The 25,946-nt window shown below is 59.2% G+C and overlaps 1 protein-coding gene across 3 annotated transcripts; it reads left to right on the plus strand.

Annotated features, from left to right (window-relative positions):
- The first annotated feature begins 6,337 nt into the window (after positions 1 to 6,337).
- Positions 6,338 to 19,148, plus strand: BOK (BCL2 family apoptosis regulator BOK). 3 transcript variants are annotated; one of them, XM_047846620.1, is made up of 5 exons: positions 6,341 to 6,537; positions 6,858 to 7,109; positions 9,812 to 9,940; positions 17,195 to 17,358; positions 18,366 to 19,148. In XM_047846620.1, exons 2-5 carry the CDS (start codon positions 6,887 to 6,889, stop codon positions 18,489 to 18,491), a joined length of 642 nt encoding a protein of 213 aa, XP_047702576.1. In that variant the 5' UTR covers positions 6,341 to 6,537; positions 6,858 to 6,886; the 3' UTR covers positions 18,492 to 19,148. The 3 variants fall into 3 exon arrangements, with proteins under 3 accessions (XP_047702578.1, XP_047702576.1, XP_047702577.1); XM_047846622.1 differs by lacking the exons at positions 17,195 to 17,358; positions 18,366 to 19,148 and adding an exon at positions 14,553 to 15,159 and having other exon boundaries at positions 6,338 to 6,537; XM_047846621.1 differs by having other exon boundaries at positions 6,341 to 7,109.
- The last annotated feature ends 6,798 nt before the right edge of the window (positions 19,149 to 25,946 follow it).

A 25,946-nucleotide genomic window follows, 5' to 3' on the forward strand; every position in this document is an offset into this window, starting at 1 on the left:
CATCCCAGAGCCTGGGCCAAGCCACAAGGGTCTGCAGGTTGATGTCCACGTGACCACCTTATCGGCTTCTGCCTCTGGGACTCTTTAAACGTCTCCAGGGTTCACGGATGCTGTGCATTTCTGGTCGGGATCCTCTGGCTCCTTCTCTGCTCCAGTTCCACCAGCCTGGCTTGGTGCAGTGGCCCCGTGTGCGGAACCCCCTGCAGAGAGGCTGGTGCCTGGGGGGCCATTTCCCCTCGTCTGTCTTTTCCGAGGCTCCGACCTCCTTCCGGTAGGTCAGGTACATCAGTTCGTTTCCTGTCAGAGAACCTTGAGGGTATCCCATCACCACCCGCGAGGTGCACATCCTGGACCTCAAGAGAAAAGGGGCAAGAACGCCTTGGAGTAAACAGAAGCCCTAACAACAGAGCTCCGGGGGATCCGCCGACAGGGATGGAGGGCCAGAGTCGCAGCACCCCCCACTCTCGGCTCAGTCCACACGGGTGCTCCGCACAGACCTCTGCCCCTGCGTCCAGGAGGAGCAAAGCACCCGATGAACACCTGAGCCAGAGGAGGAGGGGAGCCCTGAGGTTCCCGGAAGGACGGTGCGCCGTGCCCGGTAGAACATACACAAAGTGATACTCAATAAGGATATCTACCGTCAGTGAGGCTTTGGACTTCCGAGAGGGCAGACTCGGGTATGTGAGCGGCAGGCTGTGTCACACCTCTCGGGGACTCCGCCTCGTGTCCTCCTGGTCCACCTTGTCCTGGGCTACCCCTGTAGGGACCTGCTTTGCACAGAGGTTGTGAGAGTGAGGAAGACTGTAACGGGAGTGGCGGGAGAGTCAGGATCCAGGAGTGGGCATCTCTGATGAAATGTTACGTGAGCAGAGCCGTGAAGATAATAGAGAAGAAGGCACAGCAAGTGCAAAGGCCCTGAGGCACAAGTGTGCCGGGTGGTTTTGATGATCTACAAGGAGATGGGTGGCCGGAGCTGAGAGCAAGGCAGAGGGAGGGGAGAGGAAGCCTCGGAGGTCGGGGAGGGTAAAAGCAGGTGCCGGGGTGCCGGGCACTAATGAAAATGGTTGGGTTTGAAAAGGCACTCCCCACGCACAGCGTAGCCTAGAGAGGTGTGGCTGAGAGGCAGGCATTCAGGAAGAGAGGGGCGCTGGCCTGAGTCAGGGTGCTTACAGCAACGGAGGCAGAAGCAGCTCCCTTAGGGTGTCTTCTGAAAGGAGAATGAAGAGGCTTGGTGAAGCCCCACCCCACCCATGGGTCATGGGTCCCCGGACGGCGGGCACGTGTCCCCAGCCTGCACACAGGAGGAGTTCAGCAACGACTCAATGCAACATGCAGGCCCCCACCTTAGACGAGCAGCCCCATGATGCCCTGGGAGGCCTGGACGGGGCCCAGAAGATCAGAGTCCCACAGGACCCTCGCGTGGCCTTCGCGGCCACAGCCAGTCCTGCCCACGAGGCCTCACGTGAGCCCCACGTACGCAGCCCTGTGCAGCCACTTCCATGCCCATCCACACGCCCGTGACCGTCCACATCCTTGCAGACTCCAGCTGCTCAGTCTCCTCCAGGGCCGGGCTCGGGGAGAGGCCCACACAGGCTCTGTGGGTGGCCGTGCTAGTGTAGACAGGGGTTTCTGGAGGCCTGGGCATTGGCTCTGCGGGACAGGACAGTGGCCTGTGTGCCTTCCCCGTTGCATGGCTATAGGGGACCAGGCAGGGACCCTGGTCCATGTCTGTGCTAGTATGACCACTCACCTTTCAAACCTGGCATCACTAGGTTGTGGACCCCCTGCTCCCCAAATCGTGACCCCCACAAAGGCCTTGAGCAGGATCTTATGGAAAGCCAGGCTCCCTCTCCAGGTCATGAGCTCCACCCCTATCCTTGCTACCTGGTGGCACTGGCAGGCCCCTGCACCCCATCCAGGGCCACGTATATAGTCAGACCTGACACCGTGGCACCTTCCCTGTCTCCAGCCACAGCTGGTTCAGGGAGGGGCCTGTGACAAAAGCTGCTGGCCCCAGGGCATCCTGGAAAGACCGGGTTTTTTCCCTCTGGGAAAGCCTGCGTGGCCGAGGTGGGTGCAGTCACTCAGGGACGGCCCGCCTGAGAGTGAAGCCACCACGAAGGAGCACAGACAGACCCACGGGCGGAAGGAGAGCCTCCTTCAGGATCCAGCCGTGCCTGAAACCAGTGGACCCCTCCCCGGACATTTTAGTCACACGAACCAAAAGCCCCCCTATGCTCAGGCCAGTCTGGGGCCGCAGAAGGCTCCTTGCCAACCAGGCACCAAGGTCCACACTTGGTCAACACCAGGGCAGACAGAGGGTCAGAAGCAATACGTTCTCCAGAGGCAGAGAATCGGGGCTGAAGGTGACGGCGGAGTGTCGGAGCACTCATGGGGAACTGCGACCAGGACCGGGTGGACAAGGCCAGCTTCCTCCAGGCCTCGAGGGACAAGAAGGCCTCAACTAATTCCAGCATGATCCAGCCTTTTTAAAAAAAGATTTTTTTTTTTAACATTTATTCATTTTTGAGAGACAGAGAGAGACAGAGCATGAGCAGGGAAGGGGCAGAGAGAGAGAGGGAGACACAGAATCCGAAGCAGGCTCCAGGCTCCGAGCCGTCAGCACAGAGGCCGACGTGGGGCTCGAACTCACGGACCGCGAGATCATGACTTCAGCCGAAGTCGGACGCTCAACCGACTCAGCCACCCAGGTGCCTCCAGGAGCCAGCCTTTTTAAGGTCTGGATAAGGGTTTGTGCTCTAACCACTCAGGACTGCTTTAACCTTCTCCCCTAGGGGCGCCTGGGTGGCTCAGTCGGTTGGGCGTCCGACTTCGGCTCAGGTCATGATCTCGCGGTCCGTGAGTTGGAGCCCCACGTCGGGCTCTGTGCTGACGGCTCGGAGCCTGGAGCCTGCTTCGGATTCTGTGTCTCCCTCTCTCTCTGACCTTCCCCCATTCATGCTATCTCTCTCTGTCTCAAAAATGAATAAACGTTAAAAAAAAAATAAAAAAAAAACCCAAAACCTTCTCTCTTAATAAGCCTTTGGGGGCATTTCCAGTCCCTCACTGTTATCAATATTCTGTACTGAACATCCTGAGACATGGCTTTGATCTGCTATAACAGGTCCATGGAGGAGTCCACTGGTTTCAGGCACGGCTGGATCCAGGCACGGCATCTCCTGGACTGAAGGGACTGTGCTAAACATAGGCATCGATCAGTTATGTGCAGTGATTTGTCACTTCCACGTGGGGGCCTAGCAAGTCTTTCTGCACCCATCCATGCTCCCCAGGAGGAAGGAAGCAGAGAATGGGATCTCACGTCCTATAGGAGGCTGTGAGTGGGGCCGAAAGTTGCCTGAGGCCACGTGGGGGGAAGGTGGCAGGAGGGGGCATCCCTGTCTCCTGTGTGCAGACACAGGTTTTCCCTCCGCCAGAAGTACATTCCAGGGGCCCCAGGGGTGGACTCCAAAGTTCTGTGCATCTGATTATGCACAGTCTTGCGGAGATACCGTGGGTAAATCCCTTTCCATTCTGAGCATCCATATTCCATATTCCCATCTTTAAAACACAGGGAGGTCCCAAACCTGAGTGCTCTGCAGAAATGCCAGGGCAGACTCTGTCCTGACACTCCAGACCCTACACTGAAGAGGTCATCAAAATGCACACTCACATTCGAGAGCCCCGTAGCTTTTCTATGTGACAAGCAAGTTTTTACGTGGATTCACTAGTCTAGGCCTCTTGACAACCACACAAGGTAGGTAACTGTTCTATAGATGGAGAAGCCAAGGCAGCAGAGGTTCGATAGCTTTCCTCGATTCTTGTAATGTTCTTTTTTTTTTTTAACTTTTTTTTTTTTTTTAACATTTATTTATTTTTGGGACAGACAGAGACAGAGCATGAACGGGGGAGGGGCAGAGAGAGAGGGAGACACAGAATCGGAAACAGGCTCCAGGCTCTGAGCCATCAGCCCAGAGCCCGACGCGGGGCTCAAACTCACGGACCGCGAGATCGTGACCTGGCTGAAGTCGGACGCTCAACCGACTGCGCCACCCAGGCGCCCCTCTTGTAATGTTCTATGTACGTTTGGGTATCAATGCTTTGTTGGCCTTGCAAAATGAGGTGGGAAGTATTTGCTCACTTTTTAGTCTCGGGAAAGGTTTGTGTAAGGTTGGTGATATTTCCTCAACTGTTTAGAGGAATTCCCCCAATGAAACCATCTGAATTAAAAAAAAAAAAAATGGGGCACCTGGCTCAGTCAGTAAAGCATCCCACTTCAGCTCCGGTTATGATCTCATGGTTCATGAGCTCAAGCCCCTCATGGGGCTCTGTGCTGCCATCACAGAGCCTGCTTGGGATGCTATCTGTCCCTTTCTCTACCTCTCCCTCAGTTGTGCTCTCTCTCAATAATAAATAAATAAATAAATAAATAAATAAATAAATAAACAAACTAACTAACAAACAAACAAACAAAAAAGAAACCATCTGAATTAGATTTTCTTTTGGGGAATATTTTAAATTATGGATTAATTTTATTTAATTGGTATAGGACTATCCAGATTTTCTATTTCTTCTAATGTCAGTTTTGGTAAATTGTGTTTCATTTAAATTTCAAATTTACTGTCTTGGAGTTGTTCATACTATTCTCTTATCATCCCTTTTTTTTTTTTAAAGATTTTATTTTAAAGTAATTTCTACACCCATGTGGGGCTCAAACCCTGAGAGCAAGAGTTGTGTGATCCACTGACTGAGCCAGCCAGGGTCCCCTTATTATCCTTTTAATGTTTGTAGTATCTGGTTATGTCCTCTTTTTCATTCCTGATACTGGAATTTCTGTTTTCTTTTTCTTACCCAACATTTCCAGGGGTTTATCAATTCTATTAATCTCTTCAAAGAACCAACTGTTGGCTTTGTTGATTTTCTCTAATTTTGCTTTATTTCATTAATTTTTGCCATAGTTTTTGTTATTTCCTCTCACCTCTGGGTTTAATTTGTTGTTCTTTTACTAGCTTCTTGACTTGGAACTTAGAGCATTAATTTTCCACCTTTCTCCTAAAGCTACAAGTTTTCCTCCAAGCACTGCTGTACCTGCGCCCCTCAGTGTTTGACAGGTCATATTTTCACTTCAAAATATTTTACAGTTTCCCTTGTGATTTACCATTAGATCCTTAATTATCTAGAAGTGTAAGGTTTAAATACCAAGCACTTGGAGGCTTTCTCATTGTTTTGTTGACATTGAGTTTTAATTTAATTCAAAGAGGACACACTTGCATGGTTTCAATCCTTTGAAGTTTGTTGAGGTTTTATGGCCCAGGATGTGGTCTATTTTGATTAACATTCCATGTGCACGTGTTAGAAACATGTATTCTACAGCTATTGGATGACGTGCCCTATGTATGTGAGTTAGGGCAGGTTGGTTAATCTTGTTGTTTGAACTGTGTCGTGTTGGTTCAAGGATAGAGGAATTGACCAGTGGGACGTAAGAGCATCTAGAACAGGTCATCACATACACCATTACTTGATTTATGATGGGGGCTCTTGTCCAAATCAAGAGGAAAAGGATGGTCTTTTCAGGAAATGATGTTGGGTCAACTGGATATTCATATGAAAATACAAAAAAGAGCTCTGTCTGGTCCCTAGGATGCCCTTCACAAGAACTGATCTGTGATCCACCGATGTCACCGGTAAAACATTTATGCTATGAAAAGGAAACGTAGGAGACTATCCTAATGAAAAAACATCAACCTTACGAGAAAAGACAGGGGCGCCTGGATGGCTCCTTGGGTTAAGCGTCTCACCCTTTGGTGAGTTCCACCCCCGCATCAGGCTCTGCACTGAAAGGGAGGAGCCAGGAGCCTGCTTGGGATTCTCTCTCTCTCTCTCTCTCTCTCTCTCTCTGTCCCTCCCCCCCTCACGCTCTGTCTCTCCCAAGATAAACAAAGTTAAAAACATTTTTTTAATTAAAAAAAAGAGAGGGAAAGACAAATTGGACTTGGCTGAGAATCACTCCAGTTCCTTGTAAGCAACAGCAACCCCCCGCCCACCCCCCCAGCGCCACAAGATTTTTGTAGGGTCTTCAATGCGCTACGCGGCCAAGCGTCTATCTACAGCGCAAGGCCACGTGTCAGCCCAGGGGCACGTCCCCGGGGCACATGGAGAACGTCTGGGAACCAGTAAGAAAACGCACTGGGTGCGAAGCCAGGGGCCCGCGCGGGGGCCGCAGCTCCAGGTCCTGCCCGGTGGCGCCGGTGGCGGCGAACTCGCTCGGTCCTCCTTAAGCCGGGAGGCGGCGGGGAGGCCGGGCCGCGGCTCCGCCCCGGGGGCTGCCTTTTCCTTAGAAGGCGAAGCCCCAAGCCTCGCCTCTCGCCGGCGGAGAGCCGCGCCGTGCGCCCCCGCGAGCGCGGACCTGCGGGGCGAGGGGCGGGCGCGCGTCCCCGCCGCTGCGGGGGGAAGGACCGAGGCCGGCGGGGCCCGCGGCCCGCAGACGCTGAGGCCAGAGCCCCCTCCCCGGCCCCGCGCCCGCGCCATGCCGCGGGGGAGGTGAGCGGGGCGACGGCCGGGGACGGGCGCGGGGGACGCCGCGTCTCCGAGGCGGGGCCCCAGGGGCGCATCGCCACCTCGCAGCGGTCCTTCTGGCGCGGGCACCCTGGGGAGCCTTGTGATGGAACCCGGAATCTCAAAGAGCGTGGCACCGTGATTTCAAAGATTTGTCCCTCCCCCCTTCACCAGAACGAACGGCCCCTCGCGGCGGGCCGCGCCCCTCCAACCCCTCCCCGCTGCGCCCCCTCCCCGCGCGCCCCCTCCCCGCGCGCCCTCCCCGCCGCCGGCCAGGCCGGGGCGCTGAGCCGGGCTCCCCGCAGGTGCCGCGCCCCTGGCCCGCGTCCCCGCCATGGAGGTGCTGCGGCGCTCCTCGGTCTTCGCCGCCGAGATCATGGACGCCTTTGACCGCTCGCCCACCGACAAGGAGCTGGTGGCCCAGGCCAAGGCGCTCGGCCGGGAGTTCGTGCATGCGCGACTGCTGCGCGCCGGCCTCGCCTGGAACGCGCCCGAACGCGCCGCTCCCGCCCCCGGAGGCCGCCTGGCGGAGGTGTGCGCGGTGCTGCTGCGCCTGGGTGAGTGCGGGCCGGGGCGGGCGGGTGCCCGGGAGAAGCCCCCCGCTGCTGGCCCGAGGGGTGTCTCGGGGGCGACCCCCGTTGCTGGGCCGAGGGTGCCCGGGAGAAGCCCCCCAATTCTGGGCCGAGGGGGTGCCCCGGGGGAGACCCCCGTTGCTAGGCCAAGGGGTGTCCGGGAGAAGCCCCCCGCTGCTAGGCCGAAGTTTCCCTTGGGGGCGGACAGGGGGCGGGCCGGGAGGGGAGGAGGAGGAGGGCAGGAATAGCCTTGCTTCGCTAGACGGGCCCACCCACACTCCCCTCTTTAGCCCCTGGGCTCTCCGGCCCACCCGCCGCAGAGCTCCCCGGCATGCCAGCTCCGCCCAGATCTGAGACATTCTGTTCGCAAAGACTAGAAATCTCTGGGAAACAACAGTGTTTTGGTGGCTAAACTTCCAGAGTGACCCTTGTACTGAGCTGGGCACAGAAATCCTTTGTGGGACCACGTGTCCCGATGTTTGTTTTGGAAAGTAGGTCTTTGGGGCTGCTGCCTGAAATCCCCGCTGCTCTTTCCCCTTGATGTGGAGGCCTGGTAGGGCTCCCTGCAAAAGAGGCTCAGAGGCTCAGAGCCACCAAGGGGCCAGCCCGTGTGTATAGACACCTGGGGGCACTTATGGGGGGGGGGTGCGGTCACACGCAGCCCAGTAACTGTTTCCACCTTCTCCAGGGTCTACACCCCAGAGGGGGACCAGCCCAGCTGATTCAGTGTACTTCCCCCAGGGACTGAGCTCGCTTACTGGTTGCTGGCGGTGGGCACATGGGCAGGGGATGGAGGCCTGATGGTGCGGCTCTGCGCGCAGAGTGTGGGTCCAGGCTCGCGGGGAAGTGCTGTGTGAGAGGACGCTGCCTCTTCTCCGGCTGACACCGGTGTCTGCTTGTCCCTGTTTTGTGTGGACTCAGAGCAGAGCTGTGTAGACCTGGGGTGTGGGGAGACACACAGATTCCCTGGGGCGTCAGACAAGGCTGCCAGGAAGGGTGGTAGCCCTCCGCGGCCTCAGGGGAGGGGAGAGCCAGTGGGGTTTGGGGAACCAGGCAGGGGTCCAGAGGGCCTAGACTCCCATGAGGTCGGCCACCCACAAGCCGTTTCTTCAGCTGGCCTGTGGGGATGACACTGGTGGAGCATTCTAGAGGGCCCTGGAGAAGGTGGTTCCTTGGCCTCCCTGGGGGAGCCAGAAGGAAGTCTTGCCTCCGTCCTGGCCTGCCCTGCAGCCCCCCAACCTCCAGCCTCTGTCTCCTTGTCTGTGAGCGGGAGCTGGGCGCTGCCTCTGCCCTGGGCCCAGAGTGCCTATTGTCTGAACTTGTCTGAAGAACTTTGCTTCGGCCTCTCCCAGTCTGACCAGGCTGGTTCCTGTGCCCTCAGTCCTCTGTGTCCCATCCTGAGAGCCCCGGCATTTCCGGCCTGGGCTTGGGTGCCCAGCACCAGCCATCTCAGGAGCAGGGCCTTCGAGGCCCTTCCCCGGCACCAGGCTATGTCCGGTGGCTGGGACTCAGCCCTGCCGGGTGAAATCCGGAGGGAGGAGATGGCCTGGCCCCCCAGGGTGCTCTTCTTCTTGTCCGTTTGCTGCGTTCTGCTCTTGGTGCCGCTCCGCACTAGCCCCTTCACGGCCGGCGCTGCCTCCCTGCCCCCCAGCACGCCCCTCAGCCCCTCCTCGGCACAGACGCCTAGCTCCCGGGGCAACGGCACACAGGAAGAAGAATGGGTCGCGTCCCCGTGGTCAGTGTCTTGGGGCCGGCCCCCAGCGGCCCTGAGGTCTGTGTGGGAACGGCCAGGCCGGCCCTGGGGATTTCCATGCCACCTCCTCCAGCTGCCCGCCAGCCTCGCCGGTTTGTGCTCTGCATCTAGATCTTAGTTCATTAGACGGAGTGCAGCTGGCCTCGGGAATGACGCAGACACCCCTGTGGCTCCGTGCTGGCCAGTCCCCGGCATTTCCCCGTTGGCCTTGGCTGCAGAAGTGCCTGGGCTGGGGGACACCGGTCGGAGGGCCGTGCGGGATTCCCAGCGCGTCACTGCCAGGGGCGCCGCAGCGAGCGCAGGCCGCGGGCAGGGCTGCTGAGAGGGCATTTTCTCTGCCCAACGTGGCCGCCCGTCCAGACACACCCGCTTGGCACCAGGAGCCCAGGTTTGAGCCTGGGCGGTGTCGGCGGCTTGGGGCAATGGCTCAGCTTCTCGGTTCACAGAGCAGGGCCTGAGCGAGGATGCCCCTCGGAGGCGGCAGCCAGGGGCCCACCTGCGTGGGGTCGTTGGCACAGCCCCTGCCCGTGTCGGGCTCTGGCTGCCTGCCCAGTCCGCCTGCCGCCCGGGCAGCTCACTGTGAGCCATGAGTCACCCATCAGGCACGGCCCTTGTTCCTCCTTGGGATTCCCACCACACCGGCCCAGCAGGCTTGGCCCTGGGTGGGAGTGGGGGGGGGCTGGCTTGTCGGAGGGGCGGGACGCGGAGGTGGGTCTGGGGGTTCCCAGGGTACCTCCTTGGTCTCCTGTTCCCAGGGGCCGTGGTGGGGCCAAGTCAGGGTGGGAATTTGACGGGCTGAATCCAGTCGGGGATCAGGCATGTTCGGTGCCAGCTGCAGGCCGTGAGGAGTGGGCTGGTCCCAGGCCCGTGTGACGGTTGGGACTAGGGTCGTGCAGGCACGGACCACCTCTGACCCCGCTGTGTGACTGCACAGGAGATGAGCTGGAGCTGATCCGGCCCAGTATCTACCGCAACGTGGCTCGTCAGCTGAACATCTCCCTGCAGTCTGAGACAGTGGTGACCGACGCCTTCCTGGCCGTGGCAGCACAGATCTTCTCCGCAGGTAGGCCTGGGTGCCCCCTCCCCGAGGGCGCCCACAGGGCTGGGGTGGGCCGGGGGGCAGGGCCTTCAGCACTGGGGCCTGCAGGAAGCGGCCCCCACAGCCCTGGAGCCGCCTGGTGGTCACGTGTACTTTCTTGCTGCACAAAAGAGCCCAGAACCTTGACTCGAACGGTGACGTGCAGTGCCTCCCCCGGTTGTGAGGACGGTGGGCCTGCTGGGCAGCTGGTGCCAGGCCTCTACGAGGCTCTGACTGGGCATCGGCTGGGGTGGCAGTGACCTGAAGTCTCGTCTGGGCCGCGTGTCCCAGATTGCCAGTCGGTGCTGGCCGTTGACTTAGAGGGGGGGCAGCGTGTCCTGCGTGTGGCCTGTGGGCTTCTCACGGCGTGGTACCGGGTCCCCAAGGGGAGTGTCCCCAGCATCCCGGATGGGACTGCCAGGCTCTCGGGATGCAGCCTCTGCAGGTACGGTGTCACTCTGCCGGATCGTGTTGGTCAGAGGCTCCTTGCGGGGCGGCCCCACATGGAGGGAAGATCCATGAGGGCAGGAGCCCCGGAGCAGAGGCTCCCTGGGCAGTCTCTGGGGAAGAGCACCACACCTGTCTCAGCTGGCCGACCCGCACTCCCCTGGGCGTCTCCTGATGCCCCAACTGTGCGCAGGTGACGTGTGCTCCTGCCACCTCCTCTCTGTGCCCTCACCTCTGAGTTCAGCTCCTGCTGCTACCCCCAGACTCACTGGAGGCGATGGGGCTCGTCCCCCTAAACCTTCTCCTGTCCCCATGTCCTCTCCTTGGAACCCTGCTGGGCTCCCTGCCGTCCACGGACCTCATATCCCCACCTGTGACACCACGTCCTGTCCTGGCACCCACACTCTGTGAGTCCGTCCCTGTATCTTTGTATAACAGGTGCCAGGCTGTGCGTCTAGGTAACCAGAGCCCCAGCCCCAACCAGCACCTCCTGCCTCAGCACATCCCGTGGGTATTTCCCTGGCACCGGGGCCAGGGGACAGCCTGCCCTGGCCCTCGGCGGGGGAAAGCTTGGGGGCCTGGGAGCCAGAGTGTTCCAGAGGCTGCATCCCAGCTGGAGTGGGGAGTGAGGTGAGCGGTCATGTGGCTAGTGGAGAGGGCCACCCTCCCTCTGGGGCTTTCTGGAAGGCATTCCACTGCAGGAGGAAGGGCCCCAGGCAGCAGGGAGGCCTCGCACCCTCCTCTGGGAGGCGGTCCTGGCTCTGTTGCTGACCAGCTATGTGACCTTGGCCTGGGTTTCCTCATCCATGGGATGGTGGGGACAGCAGCAGAGCAGGGCTTTAGGGTGGAGGCTGCGGGGGGAGCCACGGTCCCCACCACCCGCAGATGCAGCCCACACCCTGCAGGGAAAAGAGATAAAGCAGAGGGCTGCTTCATCCCATCAGAGATGAACCCCTAGCCCAGCTGACCCCACCCTCTGGGGTGACCACACGTCAACTTCCGGTATCCTCCCCCAAGGAGGCTCTACCAGCTCCTGGTGGGCATAGGCTTCCCTCAGTTGTGGCCAGTGCGGTGGGGATGCAGGACAGCCAGGGATGGCCAGGGACATGGGACGGCCAGGGACACAGGACAGCTAGGAACGCGGGACAGCCAGGGACATGGGACGGCTAGGAACGCGGGACAGCCAGGGACACGGGACGGCCAGGGACACAGGACAGCCAGGGACGCAGGACGGCCAGGGACATGGGACAGCCAACCGTAGAATGTAGCTTCCTCCAGGGCCACCACCAGGTCAGCACTGACCTCCCAGATAGGAGTCAGTAAGGCTAGGACGTCATGAGGCAGGTGCCTGGATGGGCTGGTGGGAGGGCCAATTTCCTTCAGAATGTTCTAACTGTCCTGACCTGGGGTGGGGCGGGGGGGGGGGGTGGAGGGCGGTGCTGGGCTGTGGCAACCTGCCGGGGTGGGCTGGGAGGGCACGTTGTGGAGAAGGAAGAAGGAAGCAGGTGGGGCCCAGGAAGGAGGTGGGGCCCAGGGGAGATCCTGGGCTGAGGATCCCCCTCCCCCTCCCTGGGCTCCTGTGTCCTGGGCCTGATGGCTGGCGCGTGGGTGGCCGCCTGTGTCTGACTCCAGGCTGGCGGGCGGCTGGTTTATGAGCCGAGGTCTGGCTTTAAAAGGAAGGCTTATCTCTGAGAATGCGGCTCTGCTCTGCTGCTGGCTGTGGGTCTGAGCGGGAAGGCTGGGCTAGGCTCCTGGGTGGTGGCTGCTATGTGGGCAGGGGACAGGGGACAGAGGGACCACTCCACCTGCCCAGCCTTGCTCAGGGAGGTGTTCGGAACGACTGGGACCACGAGGACAGGGGAGGGGCAGGGAAGAACGGGCACAGAAGCCCCGAGGCTCGATCCGCTTGCAGAGGTCAGTTAGTCTTGTGGTTTTCACCGGAGACTGGGGCGGAATATACCCCCTCATGTTCAAGCACGTTCGGCCCTGGCCCCTGCCGGCCCCATCCCCTTCTGGGGGCAGCCTCCACACCTGACCCGCCCCTGTGGGCTCTGCGGCAGCTGCCCCTCATCGGCTGCGGTTCCGTGACCTGCAACTGGTTTCTTAGCTTCTCTGAACCTCAGAGCCACCTGAAAAGAGCAGGGCTGCACGGAGGTGGGGTTGCAGGGCTGGCCCTCTGCTGCTGCCTGGCTCTCCGGCCACCCCCTCACCAGCTGTGGGTGCGCCTCTCACCACCCCGCTTGCCGCCCAAGGCTTCCCCTTGGTCCCTGGTCCATCCTACGTCTCAGGTCCTTAGACCCTTTCGCCACTGGGTCGGCCCCAGCCGTGAGGTCCAGCCTTGAGGTGCTCGCCAGCCCCGTCCGTCTTCCCGCGGCCCTTCCTTGCTCACACGGACCCTCCCGCTGCACCTCGCACCCCCTCCTCCCCTTGGCAGGCCCCCGTGGGGTGCAGGCCCAGTCAGGGCTGTGGCCCCGGATGCGGCAGCTTGAGGACTACAGGGCAGGACCTGTGGAGGCATCCCCTGGGTGGCCGTGCCTCTGTCCCTGCCCTTTGTCTGCTCAGCTCCCTTCAGGGGAAAAACTGGTTTTTCTCTCCCTGGTTAGAAGTTGGCAGGGTTTTCAGTTTTTTCTTCTTAGGACGAGAGCAAAATATTTTACCACAAAGAGATCAGAAAATAGAAAAGATAACCAACTCTTAGAAAACAGTACTAAAAAGACCACCCAACCTAAAAGAAGCGAAGAATCTGAGTAGACGCTTTTCCAAGGAAGATGTACAGATGGCCCGTGAAAAGTGCTCTCATCAGCCAACCAGGGAAGAGCCACCACCGCGAGGCCCCAGCGCCCGCCCACCAGGATGGCTGGGATCAGAGGCAGGTGCACACGCCACGGTGGGGACGTGAACAGTCGAAACCTCATTAGCTGCTGGTGGGGCCCCAGTGTGGCTCGGCTGCCGTGGAAGACGGTCGGCCTCTCTAGCGGTTTAACTCAAGTGGCGTTACCGCGGGGCACACCGGTCCTGCTCCTGGGCGTCCACCCGTGAAAAATGGAAGCACACGTCTACGCAGACGTTCAGAGCAGTGCTGTTCACAGGCAACCCAGACGTTCATCATCTGATGGATGGATGAGCAGAACGTGGTCTCTTTGCGCAGGGGAATGTCATTCGGCCACAGAAAGGGAGACATGCTGACAGGTACCACGTGGATGAACCTTGGGGACGTTGTGCCCGGTGCAAGCAGCCAGACGCAGAACGGAGTGTCGTGTGTGAGCCCTTCCACAGGGAACACCTACAGGAGGGAGATCTGCCAAGGCAGAAGACGGGTCTGTGTGCAGGGGTGGGGAAGGGGCCTGACTGCCTGTGGTGAGGGCGTCCTTTGGGGGCATGAAAATGTGTTAGGGCGAGACAGAGGCGGTGAGTGCATTAAGTGCCACTGTAATTTAGGGTAACTTATTACCATCCCTGGCTTTTCTCTCCAGACCTGAAAATACAGCCATCACATGGAGCTCGCCACAGTGAGCACCTGTCTCCACGTGGGGCACCACAGAACGTGGTGTTCACCTCCTGCATCCCGTGGCAGTCACTCCGACCCTCGCGTGTCAGTCCCTTCACCTGCGTCCCGGCAGGGAGGGGGGCCTGTCAGGTGCCAAGGGCACCACGTGAGCGGGACGGGCATAGGGGGGAGTGCTATCACCACGAGCTGGCACCCTCAGGGCCTGGCCTGTGGAGCTGGGGAGCACTGCCGGCAGCAGGGAAGAGGCGGGAAGAGCACACGCGGGGCCGGGGTGGTGGGAATGGGGCCTAGAGGGGGGTGGGGGCTCACATGAGATTTCAGACTTGGATTTATTTTTAAGTCATCTCTACACCCAGTGCGGGGCTCGAACTCACACCCCTGAGCTCAAGAGTCACAGGCTCCACAGGCTGGGAGCTGGCCACGGGGCCCCGTAACTTGAATTTCTTTAGAAAGAGATGCAAAGTAACAGTAATGGGAGGTTTTTACGCAGGGGAATGATGTGGTCCGATTTATGGGGTTTAAAATTTTTCTCTTTATTGAGATGAAACTTACAGAACAATGAACCGTTGTAAAGCGTACAATCGAGTGGCCGTTAGTGCATTCACAGTGCGTGCAACTAACACCTCTGTTTTCATCGCCCAGGACACCTGGAGCCCCTTGAGCGCCCCCTCCCCGCCCCTCCCCCGGCCCCCAGCAACTGCCGACCTGCGTCTGTCTCCACGGATTTACCTGTTCTGGACGTTGTGCGTAACAGATTCATACAGCGTATGCGGCCTCTTGAGTCTGTGGCTTCCCCTGAGCGCCGTGTTTCCGAGGCTCCCCGACGCCCCATCCCTTTTCGTGGCTGTCGTGTTCCCTGGCACGGACGGACCACAGTTTGCGCTTCCGCTCACAGTTGATGGCTCTTTTGTCGCTTCCACCTTTTGGCGATTGTGAGCAGGGGTGCCGCGAACACGGCCGAGCAAGGGTGGGTGGGAGCCGGTCTATGCACCGGCTGCTCCGCGAAGGTGCGTTGACCCGGCAGCACCACCATCCGCAGATGCCTCGTCCTCAGGCTAATTCCTGCCGTGATGGTGGCTGTCTTTCCCGTCAGGGTGACAAGGTGCAGACTCACCTGGATTTAATCTGACAGGGGCGCTGGGGTGGCTCAGTCGGTAGAATGTGCAGCTCTTGATCTTGGAGTCATGAGCTCAAGCTCTGTGTTGGGGCTAGAGCTTACTTTAAAAATGAATAAATAAAGGGGCGCCTGGGGGGCTCAGTCGGTTAAGCGTCCGACTCTTGATTTCGGCTCAGGTCACGGTCTCACGGTTCATGAGCTCGACCCCCGCATCAGGCTCTGTGCTGACGGTGCGGAGCCTGCTTGGGATTCTCTCTCTCTTCCTCTCTTTCTTCCCCTCCCCCACTCACGCTTTCTTTCTCTTTCCAAAATAAACAAGTAAACTTAAAAAGACGAAAGAGGAGAGTCGATAATGTACTCACATGTACTCGCTAGACCAGAGTAATTGTAGTTTTCTGCTGTTTGTGAAGAATCTTTACTTGTAGAGGGGCCCCTCGTGTTGGGAGGCTGGAGGGCTGTGACTCTCGTAGCCTGGCAGGGAGGCGGGCATGGTATCCGGGCCTTGGTTTCTGGGACCCCGGGGCCCTCCCGTTTGCTTCCTGACTGGTCCAATCCATGCCATGGGTCAGAAGTTTGCTGGGTGCACAAGTCTGAAGCTGTCAGAGTTTCCAGCCTGGGGTATCTACCTGGTCCTTGGCTTTAGGGGCTATATCCTGTGACTCTGCACAGAGCACACCCTCTCCTCAGCTTCCAGAGTCACTGTTCAGACCTGTTCAGTGTTATAATAAATCTGGACAGGGGACACACTAGATCCCAAGGGATGATCTGTCTGGCCATTGTTTTATTTTTCCCCTGGGTCGTATGACGCTTCCTCGGTTATGTCCAGGTAACCATAATCCTTCCCTGCTACAATCTGTTTTAAAGATTCTTCGACATATTCTATGTTTTCTCATGGTATCTTTTATAATTGATATTTTAATGAGCACGAGGAAATTTTGGTACAAAGAGGAATGGCTAATAATTATAATTACAATGACAACGGTAATACAGCCACAGAAAATAAAGTGCCCCCCACATGTTACAGCAGTGCTCTTCCAAGTGCTTTGTGTTCGTTAGTCGGAGAATTAAGGACGGTGGGTTCGGGGAGGAGGAAGATTAAGAGAGGTGAGAAAGAGGGGAGGCTGGGTGGCTCAGCTGCTTAAGCATTCGACTCCTGACAGCCGCTCAGGTTGTGATCTCCCGGTCATGAGATCAAGACGCACGTCGGGCTCTGCATTGACAGCGTGGAGCCTGCTTGAGATTCTCAATCTCTCTCTCTCTCTCTCTCTCTCTCTGCCCCTCCCCCCCAAAATAAATAAACTTAAAAACAATAAAGTTTTAATCTGACAGATTGCAATCTATATCTTGTTTTCATTGGCCTTTCTGTGGTTATTTGTGAGGTGGGCATTTTTCAGATGTTTCATGTATTTGTATCTTTTCTTCCGTGAAGCAGCTGTTTATTCTGCGTTCATACTTTTGAAAGGTTTCTCTTTGTTCTGGCTGAGTTGTAAACTCTCTTTATACATTAAGGAAGCCCACACCCTAGAATTTCGGGCATTCTTTCTCAGACTCCGTTCATCGGCCTTTTCCTCCCGGGCGGCCCCATCTTGGTGCCACTGCTCAGGAGCTCTGTGGTCTGGGGAGGGTCACCCCCCTCGCGGGCCTCAGCTTCTTCGTGTAGGGAACGTCCGGTGCCTTCACACCGCCATTCGGGAGACCGGACGCGCCCGGGGCAGGTGTGGCTTGACGCCACTTACTGGACACAGCGTGCAGCTCCAGGTCACTTGGCCACCCGTGCCCCTGGCCTCCGTTTCCTCCTCACTGAACTGCCTTGCTGTCTTAACGCCTCCTCCGGCAGACGGTGGGCCGTGCGAGGTTGTCCCGGGCGCTGGCACAGGTGTGCGGGCGGATAACGGGGGCTTCGAGAATCTCCACCTGAGAACTGCCCGTGAGGGTGGCAGGACTGACCTGTGATGGAGGGCGGCTGGGGCTCGTGCCTGGCGGTCAGCTGGCAGGGCGCCCGTCCAGGTGGGGTGGAGGCTGGCGCCCTGGGTGCCCACCCCAGTCATCAGTGGGAGGATGGCAGGGGGCGTGGCTCAGAGAGGCCCTTCCTGCGACCCCGAGGGCTGGACTGGAGCCAGGGTTTGGGTGGTCTTCTGCTGACCGGCGTCTGTCTCTCTCCCTGCAGGCATCACGTGGGGCAAGGTGGTGTCCCTGTACTCAGTGGCTGCGGGGCTGGCCGTAGACTGTGTGCGGCAGGCCCAGCCCGCCATGGTCCACGCTATCGTCGACTGCCTCGGGGAGTTCGTGCGCAAGACCCTGGCGCCCTGGCTGCGGAGGCGCGGCGGATGGGTGAGGGGCACCTGAGGTCCCGGGAAGGGGTTGCTGGGTGGGGCAGGGGTGAGGCCCAGCTCCCTCCAAGGCCGGAGCCTCCCCCCACCTCTAGGGCTAAGAGGTGTTAGCCCTGCTGTCCGGGAGTCCCCCGCAGGGCAGAAGCTGGTTTGCAGCCGTGACCCCTCTGTCCAGGAGAGGTGGGGCACATCGGCCCAGCCCGCAGGGATGCGTGCAGGCGTCCTTCCCATCAGTCCCCGCGCCCCAGCCGCCCGCCCAGCCCTGGCCAGGCTCCCACAGGAGATCTCAGTCTTCTCCTCTGTAAAACGGATGGCGGGCAAGGGTGTGCGAGGCCGGCTGTGGATGGCAGAGCTCAGCCCTCCGCCAAGGTCGGAGCCGAAGGCCGAGGTCGGGCGGTTCTGGGGCCGGAGGCTCATCTGAAGTTGGCGCTGTGGGAGGCAGGCGGAGGGACACCGCCTCCAGGGTGACTTGTGGCTGTGGGTGTCCCTCAGCAGGGACCCAGGGGCCTCTGTCCCTCCTGCTTCCTCTCCGTGGAGCCAGCAAGGCCGTGACCACCACGGTCCAAGTCTGGACTGTAGAGAAAATACTTCATTTCTTAGCAGGAATAGGAAGAAATAGTGGCCGTTCCCTGGGGTTCTGGAAAGCTGTGTCCACTCCTGTTCGAAGGGAGAGTCTGAAGCTGGGTTTGGCGTTTCCTGGCACCCCAGGCTCCACAGGGCCAAGGCAGAAGGAGGCCGGGGGTTGCGGGGACGTGGCTGCAGGTAGTGGCCACGGGGCTGGCGGTGGAGTCCTCACGTGGGCACCGCAGGCTTCTCCCATCGGCTGGCCGCTCCCTGCCTCCACCTACATCCTCCCTTCGCTTCTCGTGGCCGGGTCGGCCCCACGCGGGTCTTCCGTCCGGAGTGGACCACGGGCCTTCCCTAACGGCCTCGCGCACCCCCTCGTGGGTGTCGGCGGACATCCGTGTGAGGTGCCCTGCCCTCTAACTGTGCCCTCTTCCCTCCCAGACCGATGTCCTCAAGTGTGTGGTCAGCACCGAGCCCGGCTTCCGCTCACACTGGCTGGTGGCCGCACTCTGCAGCTTCGGCCGCTTCCTGAAGGCCGCCTTCTTCGTGCTGTTGCCAGAGAGATGAGCCGCTGGCTCGGGCAGAGGCCGAAGCCAGGCTCTCCGAACCAGGAGACCCCCGGCCCTCGAAAGCGCCAACGTCCTCCCCAACCAGGCTGGGAACGCTCCGATCCTCAGAGCCCCGCCTCAGTGCCGGAGGCCCTGCCCTGAGCCCCTTGTCCACAGACCCTGGCCCTCTAGAAGGGGAAGCAGGGGGGCCTCCCTGGCCTGGAGCTGGGTTTCAGTGCTTTCCCTTGGAACCCCTCCCTGTCCTCTTCCATCTGGAGCCATGAAGCCAGGGTCACCATCCAGGTCCCAAAGGAAGGGGGCTGAGAACGCCAGGCTGTCACTTGATGCCCGGGTCCCGTCCGTGAAGGGTGACCACGTCAGGACGTGAGCTGGGCCGTGGGCCCTGCACATTCAGTCGGAAGGAGACCCTGGCCTGGCCAAGGCTGGAGGAGCTGTGGGGTCTTACTGACCTTGTAAACAGGGCATAGAGCTCATGTGCTGGTTGCTTAATCCATTTCTGGAGGGAGCGCGTGTCCCCCTCCCATGGTAGGGAGGCTGTGTTGGGACCGGGGGTGTGGGCTCCAAGCTGGCACGCCTGACCTGAGAGCACAGGAGCCTGTGAACAAGAAGGCTGGTGTGTGTGTGTTCAGTCCCAATAAAGTTTCATGGCAACGGAGGTGACCCATCTGCTTTCTTGGTGCCTCTGCCCTGCCCTGCCGCCCAGGGACGGGACAGGAGGCAGGTGAGAAAACACAAGTGTGGAAGCATCCCAGCACGCTCCCTGATTAGGGCGGCCTCTGCTGCCACGCACCGTGACAGAGAGCTCCACACGGACACATTCGTGCATGCACGGCGTCACGGGCACACACGCACACGCACCAGGAACAAATGCTCAGCGGTCCCGCCCTGCATGACTCCTCAGTCCAGCCCGGCCGTTCTCCTCCCCTTGCTTTGCCGACCGAGGCCTCCGTGCCCCTTCCCGGGCTCCCCCTGGGCCCAGAGGCCTGGCTGCTGTGTGTCCACCTCAGGGCCGGCTCCGGGCAGTCCGTACCCCCGGCTTTCTGGTGAACGGACATTCTCCCCATGGGGGCCCGACTCCTGCTCAGGCCACAGGCACACGGTGCTGGATTCTGCCACTCAGTCTCCCTTGGTCTGGGTTTCCCTTTCTGTACAACGTATGGCCGAGCCAGAGGAAGGCTGAAGTCAGCTGGCCGGGCCCTCCCATCCAGCCTCCCAGGGAAGCGGCACAGGGTGGGAGTCGGCTGGCTGTAAGGATGCTGCTTCCTCCAAGCCCTGCCTGCCCTCCTCTCGCCCTGGTGCCCGAGACGGGGGCAGGCGATGCCGGTCAGGTCTTCGTTGCCTGCTGGGCCTGCCCCAGCTTCCTCCCTCACCCCCTGGACCCAATCCTGGGGCAGGCTGGCAGCACAGGACAGCAGCAGGGTCCGAAACCGCAGGGAGATCAGACGGGGGCTGTCTTCACACACCTGTTACAGGACGCAGTAGGAGAGAGGCTCTGTTTCCAACAGCAACAAATAGATGAGACTCCTCTGCATGAACCCAACAGTGAGAGAGCCTGTGTGCGGAAGGCTCGTGTGCCTTCAAGACCCCACACGGACTTGAGCAGACGGAGGCACCATGTTCCGGAGAGGAAATCCACCCACAAAGAAGACAATTCTTCATAAGCAAATTTACAAATTTAATGCATCCTTGTAGACATATCAGAATGGCATTTTTTTTTCTAGATTTAAACAAGCTGATTAAAAAAATTTGTTTAAGGTTTTATTTTTGAGAGACAGAGACAGAGCACGAGCAGGGGAGGGGCAAAGAGAGAGAGGGAGACACAGAATCCCAAGCAGGCTCCAGGCTCCGCGCCATCAGCATAGAGACCGACGCGGGGCTTGAACTCACGAACCGTGAGATCGTGACCTGAGCCAAAGTCAGATGCTTAAACCGACTGAGCCACCCAGGCGCCCCCGAACAAGCTAATTTTAATGGGAGGAAATTTTCTTAAAAAGCAAAAGTAGGGGCGCCTGGGTAGCTCGGTTGAGCGTCCAACTTTAGCTCAGGTCATGATCTCATGGTTCGTGGATTCAAGCCCCACGTCGGGCTCTGTGCTGACGGCTCGGAGCCTGGAGCCTGCTTGGGTTTCTGTGTCTCCCTCTCTCTCTGCCCCTCCCCTGCTCGTGCTCGGTCTCTCTCTCAAAAAGAAATAAAATGTTAAAAAATTCTAAAAATGAAAAAAAGTACAGCCAGAATGAATCTTTTTTTTTTTTAATTTTTTTTTAAATGTTTATTTTTGAGACAGAGACAGAGCATGAACGGGGGAGGGGCAGAGAGAGAGAGGGAGACACAGAATCGGAAGCGGGCTCCAGGCTCTGAGCCATCAGCCCAGAGCCCGACGCGGCGCTCGAACTCACGGACCGCGAGATCGTGACCTGGCTGAAGTCGGACGCTTAACTGACTGAGCCACCCAGGCGCCCCCAGAATGAATCTTAAAAAGGAGAAAGGTGAGGGAGAAGCCCGCCTGTAGCTGAGCCCGGTGTGGCGTCTGTCACGGAACCGCGAGCACGAGGCCAAGTGCAGGCAGGCAGTCCGGGGGACCTGGGACAGCCAGAGCCAGACCCCAGTGCCTGCAGAACTGAGTCCGCGAGTAAGGTGGGGGAAGAGACGAGATGGGGCCCGAGGTCACAATATACACGGGGACAAATTCCAAGTGGATCAAAGACCTAAGTGAAAAACGTGAAATAAGTACTGGAAGAAATGGGTAATTTTCTCCGTAACTGGGGAACAGACAAAACCTTCCTAAGTAAGATGTACAATTCAGGAACGATGAAAGACAAAATGCATAGTGGATAAAAAGGCATTTAACATTTTCAAAAATACTTGTAACTTGAGACAGAAAAGAGTAGTGGGCGCCAGGGCTAGGGGTCGGGGGACGGGAGTGACCATCACGTGGTCGGGGGCTTCCTTCCGGGACGACAAGGATGGTTTGGGAGAGGGCAGAGGTCACGGTTGCCCAGGAGGATGAAGGTACCAAATGCCGCCAAACCGTACTTTAGTTACTGGTTAAAATGGCGAACTTTATGTCATAACAGTGTGTTTTCCGTCAATAAAAAAACTGTAACTGAACGTTCATGTCAGGATTAATATTCCAAATTCAAGAGTGCATCAGCTACAAAAACCCAGAAGAAAAAAATAAAATGAGAGAAATGCAAACCCCAGCTAGCCCAGCTCCCGTTCCCTGACGAGCGCCCGGCTGGTGGGGCAGGCGGCCTCCCACAGCCGTGGGGGTGGAGGGCACAGCCGCCAGGGGTCGGGTCCCCTGTGCCGCTGGCCTTGGGCTGGCAGCCCCCCTCCTGGACGTCCCGCCTGCGTGCGCCGGCGGAAACCCAAAGCGGCAGGTTACTGGTGGGGACATCGTTAGGCCCGCCGAAGACCGGAAGCGGGGTGGGCGTCCGGCGGGAGGGGACCCGCTTGGTGAGCCGTGGCCTGGCTGCCCCAGAAGCACCTGCAGCTGCGGGCGGGCAAGTGGGCCCTATTTTACGGTCCTGGCAATAAAGTCACGTCGGGGGTTTTGCGTAAGCAGAGCCACCTTGCGGAGTCAATCAGAGAGTTACGCAGGGAGCTCGTGTGGCGAGCCGGTGCCGGAAGCACCAGGGAAACCGAGGAGTCCAGTTCGACTGTATCTGGACTCGCTCTCTCTGCTGGGAAGGGGCAAAACCAAAAGGAAAAACTGCAGACGTCAGGCTCCGTCCGTTGTCACAGTGTTACTCCTCTGAAAACGCTATGTACCTGGAGACTAAAGCAACTAATATTGCAAAGAACCAAGATTTTTCACCTTAGAAGGGGTAAGATCAAAGAGTTTAGGTGAAAAGTTCTCCGCTCCTAGAGAGCGAACTGGAGACGGCACGGATGCTACGCCTTTCCCCGTAAACACGAATGTGAGTCCCCTGTGCTGAGGCGGCCACGGGGAAGGTGCCGACTGCGTGGCGACCTCAAACGGGCCACGGCGGTGCCGAGATCATGAAGTGTAACTCCATTTCTGGCTCTGCCCACGCAGGCGGGAAGCAGGGCAGTGGGCCTGCGGCCTCTGAGCACCCCGCCACCAGAGCGGAGGCCACGGGACACAGCTGTGCGCTCTGGCCTCTGAGCACCTCCTGCCACCTTTGACCTCCCACCCGCGACCTCCTGTCCTCTGAGCACCTCCCGCCCCCTTTGGCCCGAATCACAGGTTCCGGGCAGCAGGAGGAGCAGAGGAGCCTTGGGTGTGGGCCTCCACTCGAGGTTCTAGGGCTTTCTGGCGCAAATGGCGGCCGGCTTTCTGCTGGGAAGTTACTACAGGGCGAGCAGGCTCAGCCTGCTGCACGCGGAAGGAGTTTCTTCCTGACAATTCATCCGCCAGCGCAGGAGTGGCTGCTGTTGGGGTGCCTGGCCGGATCAGTCGGGGCAGCGTGCGACTCATCCCAGGGCCGATATTTTGTTTTTTAAATGTTTATTTTGAGAGAGAGAGAGGGAGAGAGAGAGCGAGCGAGCGCGCACGTGCACGGTGGAGGGGCAGAAGGGGAGAAAGGGATTCCCGAGCAGGCTGCGCTGTCAGTGCAGACCCCGACTCGGGGCTTGGTCTCACGAACCGCGAGATCATGACCTGAGCTGAAATCAAGAGTCGGATGCTTAACCGACGGAGCCCCCCAGGTGCCCCTTGGGTTGATATCTGGAGCCCCGTGCTAGGCACAGACATTACTTAAAATAAAGCAGTTAGTGGGGAGGCCTGTCCCTCCCGCCTCTGAATGCCTCTCTCCGGGTCTCTGACAAGCCTTTCCGTTCCTCCCTCTCTCCCATCTGCCGCTCACGCCACGGCTCCAGGAAGAGAACAGTGTGAGGTCCGTGCAGCTCTCTGACTGTCATGTAGCCAGTCCTTCAAGAGAGGGGGTCAGGTGTCCCGGGGACCACGCTCTGGCCCTAGTGGTGGCAGGACTTGTCCCTCTCCTCCCAGCCCTGCCCTGGGGGCTGTAGAAGAGCCTGGGGATTTAGTGGTCCAGATGGCTGGAGCTACAGGGGCCAGGGAGTGGGCAGGCAGCATGTCCGTGGGGTGTTCCCCACTCCCAACAGCTCCCACCCCTCCTGCCTGACGGCGGTGCCGAGGGGGCCCCTGCGATAGGAAGCGAGTGGTCCTCCGCCGCCCATCCCCACTCCAGAGACTACAACGCCAGACAGAATGCCTCCTGCCGTGGTGCTTCCCCATCCATGATCTCGTGCATTTCCCCTACGATCTCCTTCTCAGACAGGCTACTCTGTCCATGGCACTGACTGGCCTTTTAGACCAGGGCCTCTGAGAGCCTTGTAGGAGGGGACGAGGATGTGGAGGGGAAATGTCAGGCCTGAGCCGGCGGGTAGGTCGCGGGCGGCTGGGTTGAGCGCAGAGAGGCCTGGAGGTGGTCGGCAGCTCTGCGATACGGACTATGGATGGCTCTGTGCCTCCGCCACCCCAGGCTGTCAGAATAGGAGTTTCCAGGCTCTTCTGAAGACGCTGTCTCCTTGGAAATGCCCCAGAAATTTCCATAGTCTCCTCAGTTTCCCAGGAGAGCCTGGAATCCCTGCCTTTCCTTCTCCTGTTTGTGTGGGTGGTGGCAGGGCCGCCGGGGAATGTGGCGGGAGGCGCCCCGTTGACACCCGCAGGACTCTCAGCCTCCCCCTCTGACGGCTGCAACTGGTTTTCCTTTCTGTCCACCCAGCACTGCAGGCACGAACAAGTCACAGAAGGGGAAGGAGGGAGGCAGGCATGGCGTCCAAGGTGGGCATCCGCTGGGATCTCTGATCTACCCGGGAGCTGACTCCTCAGCTCCTACCTGGGGTCTCCCTGACCCACAGATGCCCCCGAACACACGCAGAAGGCAGGAGTCGCAGGACCCGGGTCCTACCCGCTGTCAGCAGCCGCAATTGCTCCATGCCGCTCAGCTCCAGTCGGGTGGGAAGGGTCGGAGGGAGCGGAGCCCCTCTTCCCATCAGGACACTGCTGACCGGTTTGCAGTTTTGGCTCCTCTATTTTGTTAAATACAAAATATGCCAGACCCGATAAAATACAATGGCTCTGTGAAAAAGGAAAAAGAAAAGTGCCCGGCTGCTGGGAGGAGCATGCCTGCTGATCGGGGGACTGTGAGTTCAAGCCCCGTGTTGGCGTGGAGATGACGTAAATGTATAAATAAAGAAACGACCACAGTGGTAAGGCGGCCAGTCTGCAGCGCTGACCGTGGGGCTGGCTCAGGAAGAGATTCCCCCATGGTGGCGGACTCCCCGGTGAGAGATGGGGTCAGCCCCCCACCACTGGGGCCTCTTAATTTTAGCATCAGCAAAGGGCGGCAGTTGGACAGGTGACTGCCGGAGTGGCGACAGAAGTTCTGGGCATACACAGTCCAGTGAGAACTTCCATCCACGGGGACAGAAGGGACGGAGGAACAAGACAGACACACCCCCAGTTCAGCCTGGGGAACACCTTCCGGGCTTAGGGACCCCGTTCCCAAACAGCACGGGGGAGGGACCAGACCGTGCCGGATGTTTGCTTCTGGTCCTGGGCTCCGAGCTCACCCCGCAAGCAGCTCTGGGCGGGAGGGCCGCGGGTGGAGGCCGCCCTGCCGGCTTCCGGGGCCTCCGGTGCTAAAGTCCCAATGTTTGTTTTCCCCAAAGCCCAGATGCTGAAATCCTAACCAGAGGGGCTCTGCTACTTCCCCCTAGACTTTGGAGGGTGAAGTGGCCCGGAGTCTCGGCAGAGACCCACGCCCCACGCGGGTGGAGCCGCTGGTGTGATTCCAGCCGCAGAGACCCCAGAGAAGTGCATATAATCTACGCGGCACAGCCGCGTAATCCCACAGGAGCGCGTCCCAGGGAGCCGCGTGTGGGCTGCGTCCAGCAAAGCTGGGAAGGCAGGGCCTCCACCCTGCGGGCCTCCGGGCAGGCCCGGAGCCAAAGAGCGGGCCTCTGCCGCCTTCGGGTTTTGGCCCTGCCGGGGAGCGTCCACGCCGTCCCTGTCCTGCCATGTTCGGGAAGCACCTCAACTGTCTGGTTTCACACGCAGCTAGAGGGGACTTCACCTCAGGATGACTTCATACGAGTCTCCTGCCCTGGATTTACTTGGCCTGCAGCAACCTCCCTGGCCCCTTGGTACCTGGGTCACCAGTCCTGGTCCCTCCTGAGCTCCTAGGTACTGGCCACCTCACCTGGTGCCGCCTTTGTCCCCAAGCCCGGGGTGGGGGGGTGGGCGAGGCTTGGTCCTCCTCTCCCTGGGGCTGGGGCACCACCTCCCTTCACGTGGGCCCCACTTCAGGGCTGGGCTTTTAAGGTGGGGTGTCAGGAAGAAGCAAACGGTTTGTTTTGCTTTGATTCGCACACTAAAGCAGTTGGTGGAAACGCCGGGAATTTGTTTAAAAATACTCCAGCGAAAAGAAGGGAGAAGGGACGAAGCCCTGGGAGGGGGACGGCT

Source organism: Prionailurus viverrinus, unplaced genomic scaffold (genome assembly GCF_022837055.1).
Source record: "Prionailurus viverrinus isolate Anna unplaced genomic scaffold, UM_Priviv_1.0 scaffold_39, whole genome shotgun sequence".
Lineage (NCBI taxonomy): Eukaryota > Metazoa > Chordata > Mammalia > Carnivora > Felidae > Prionailurus > Prionailurus viverrinus.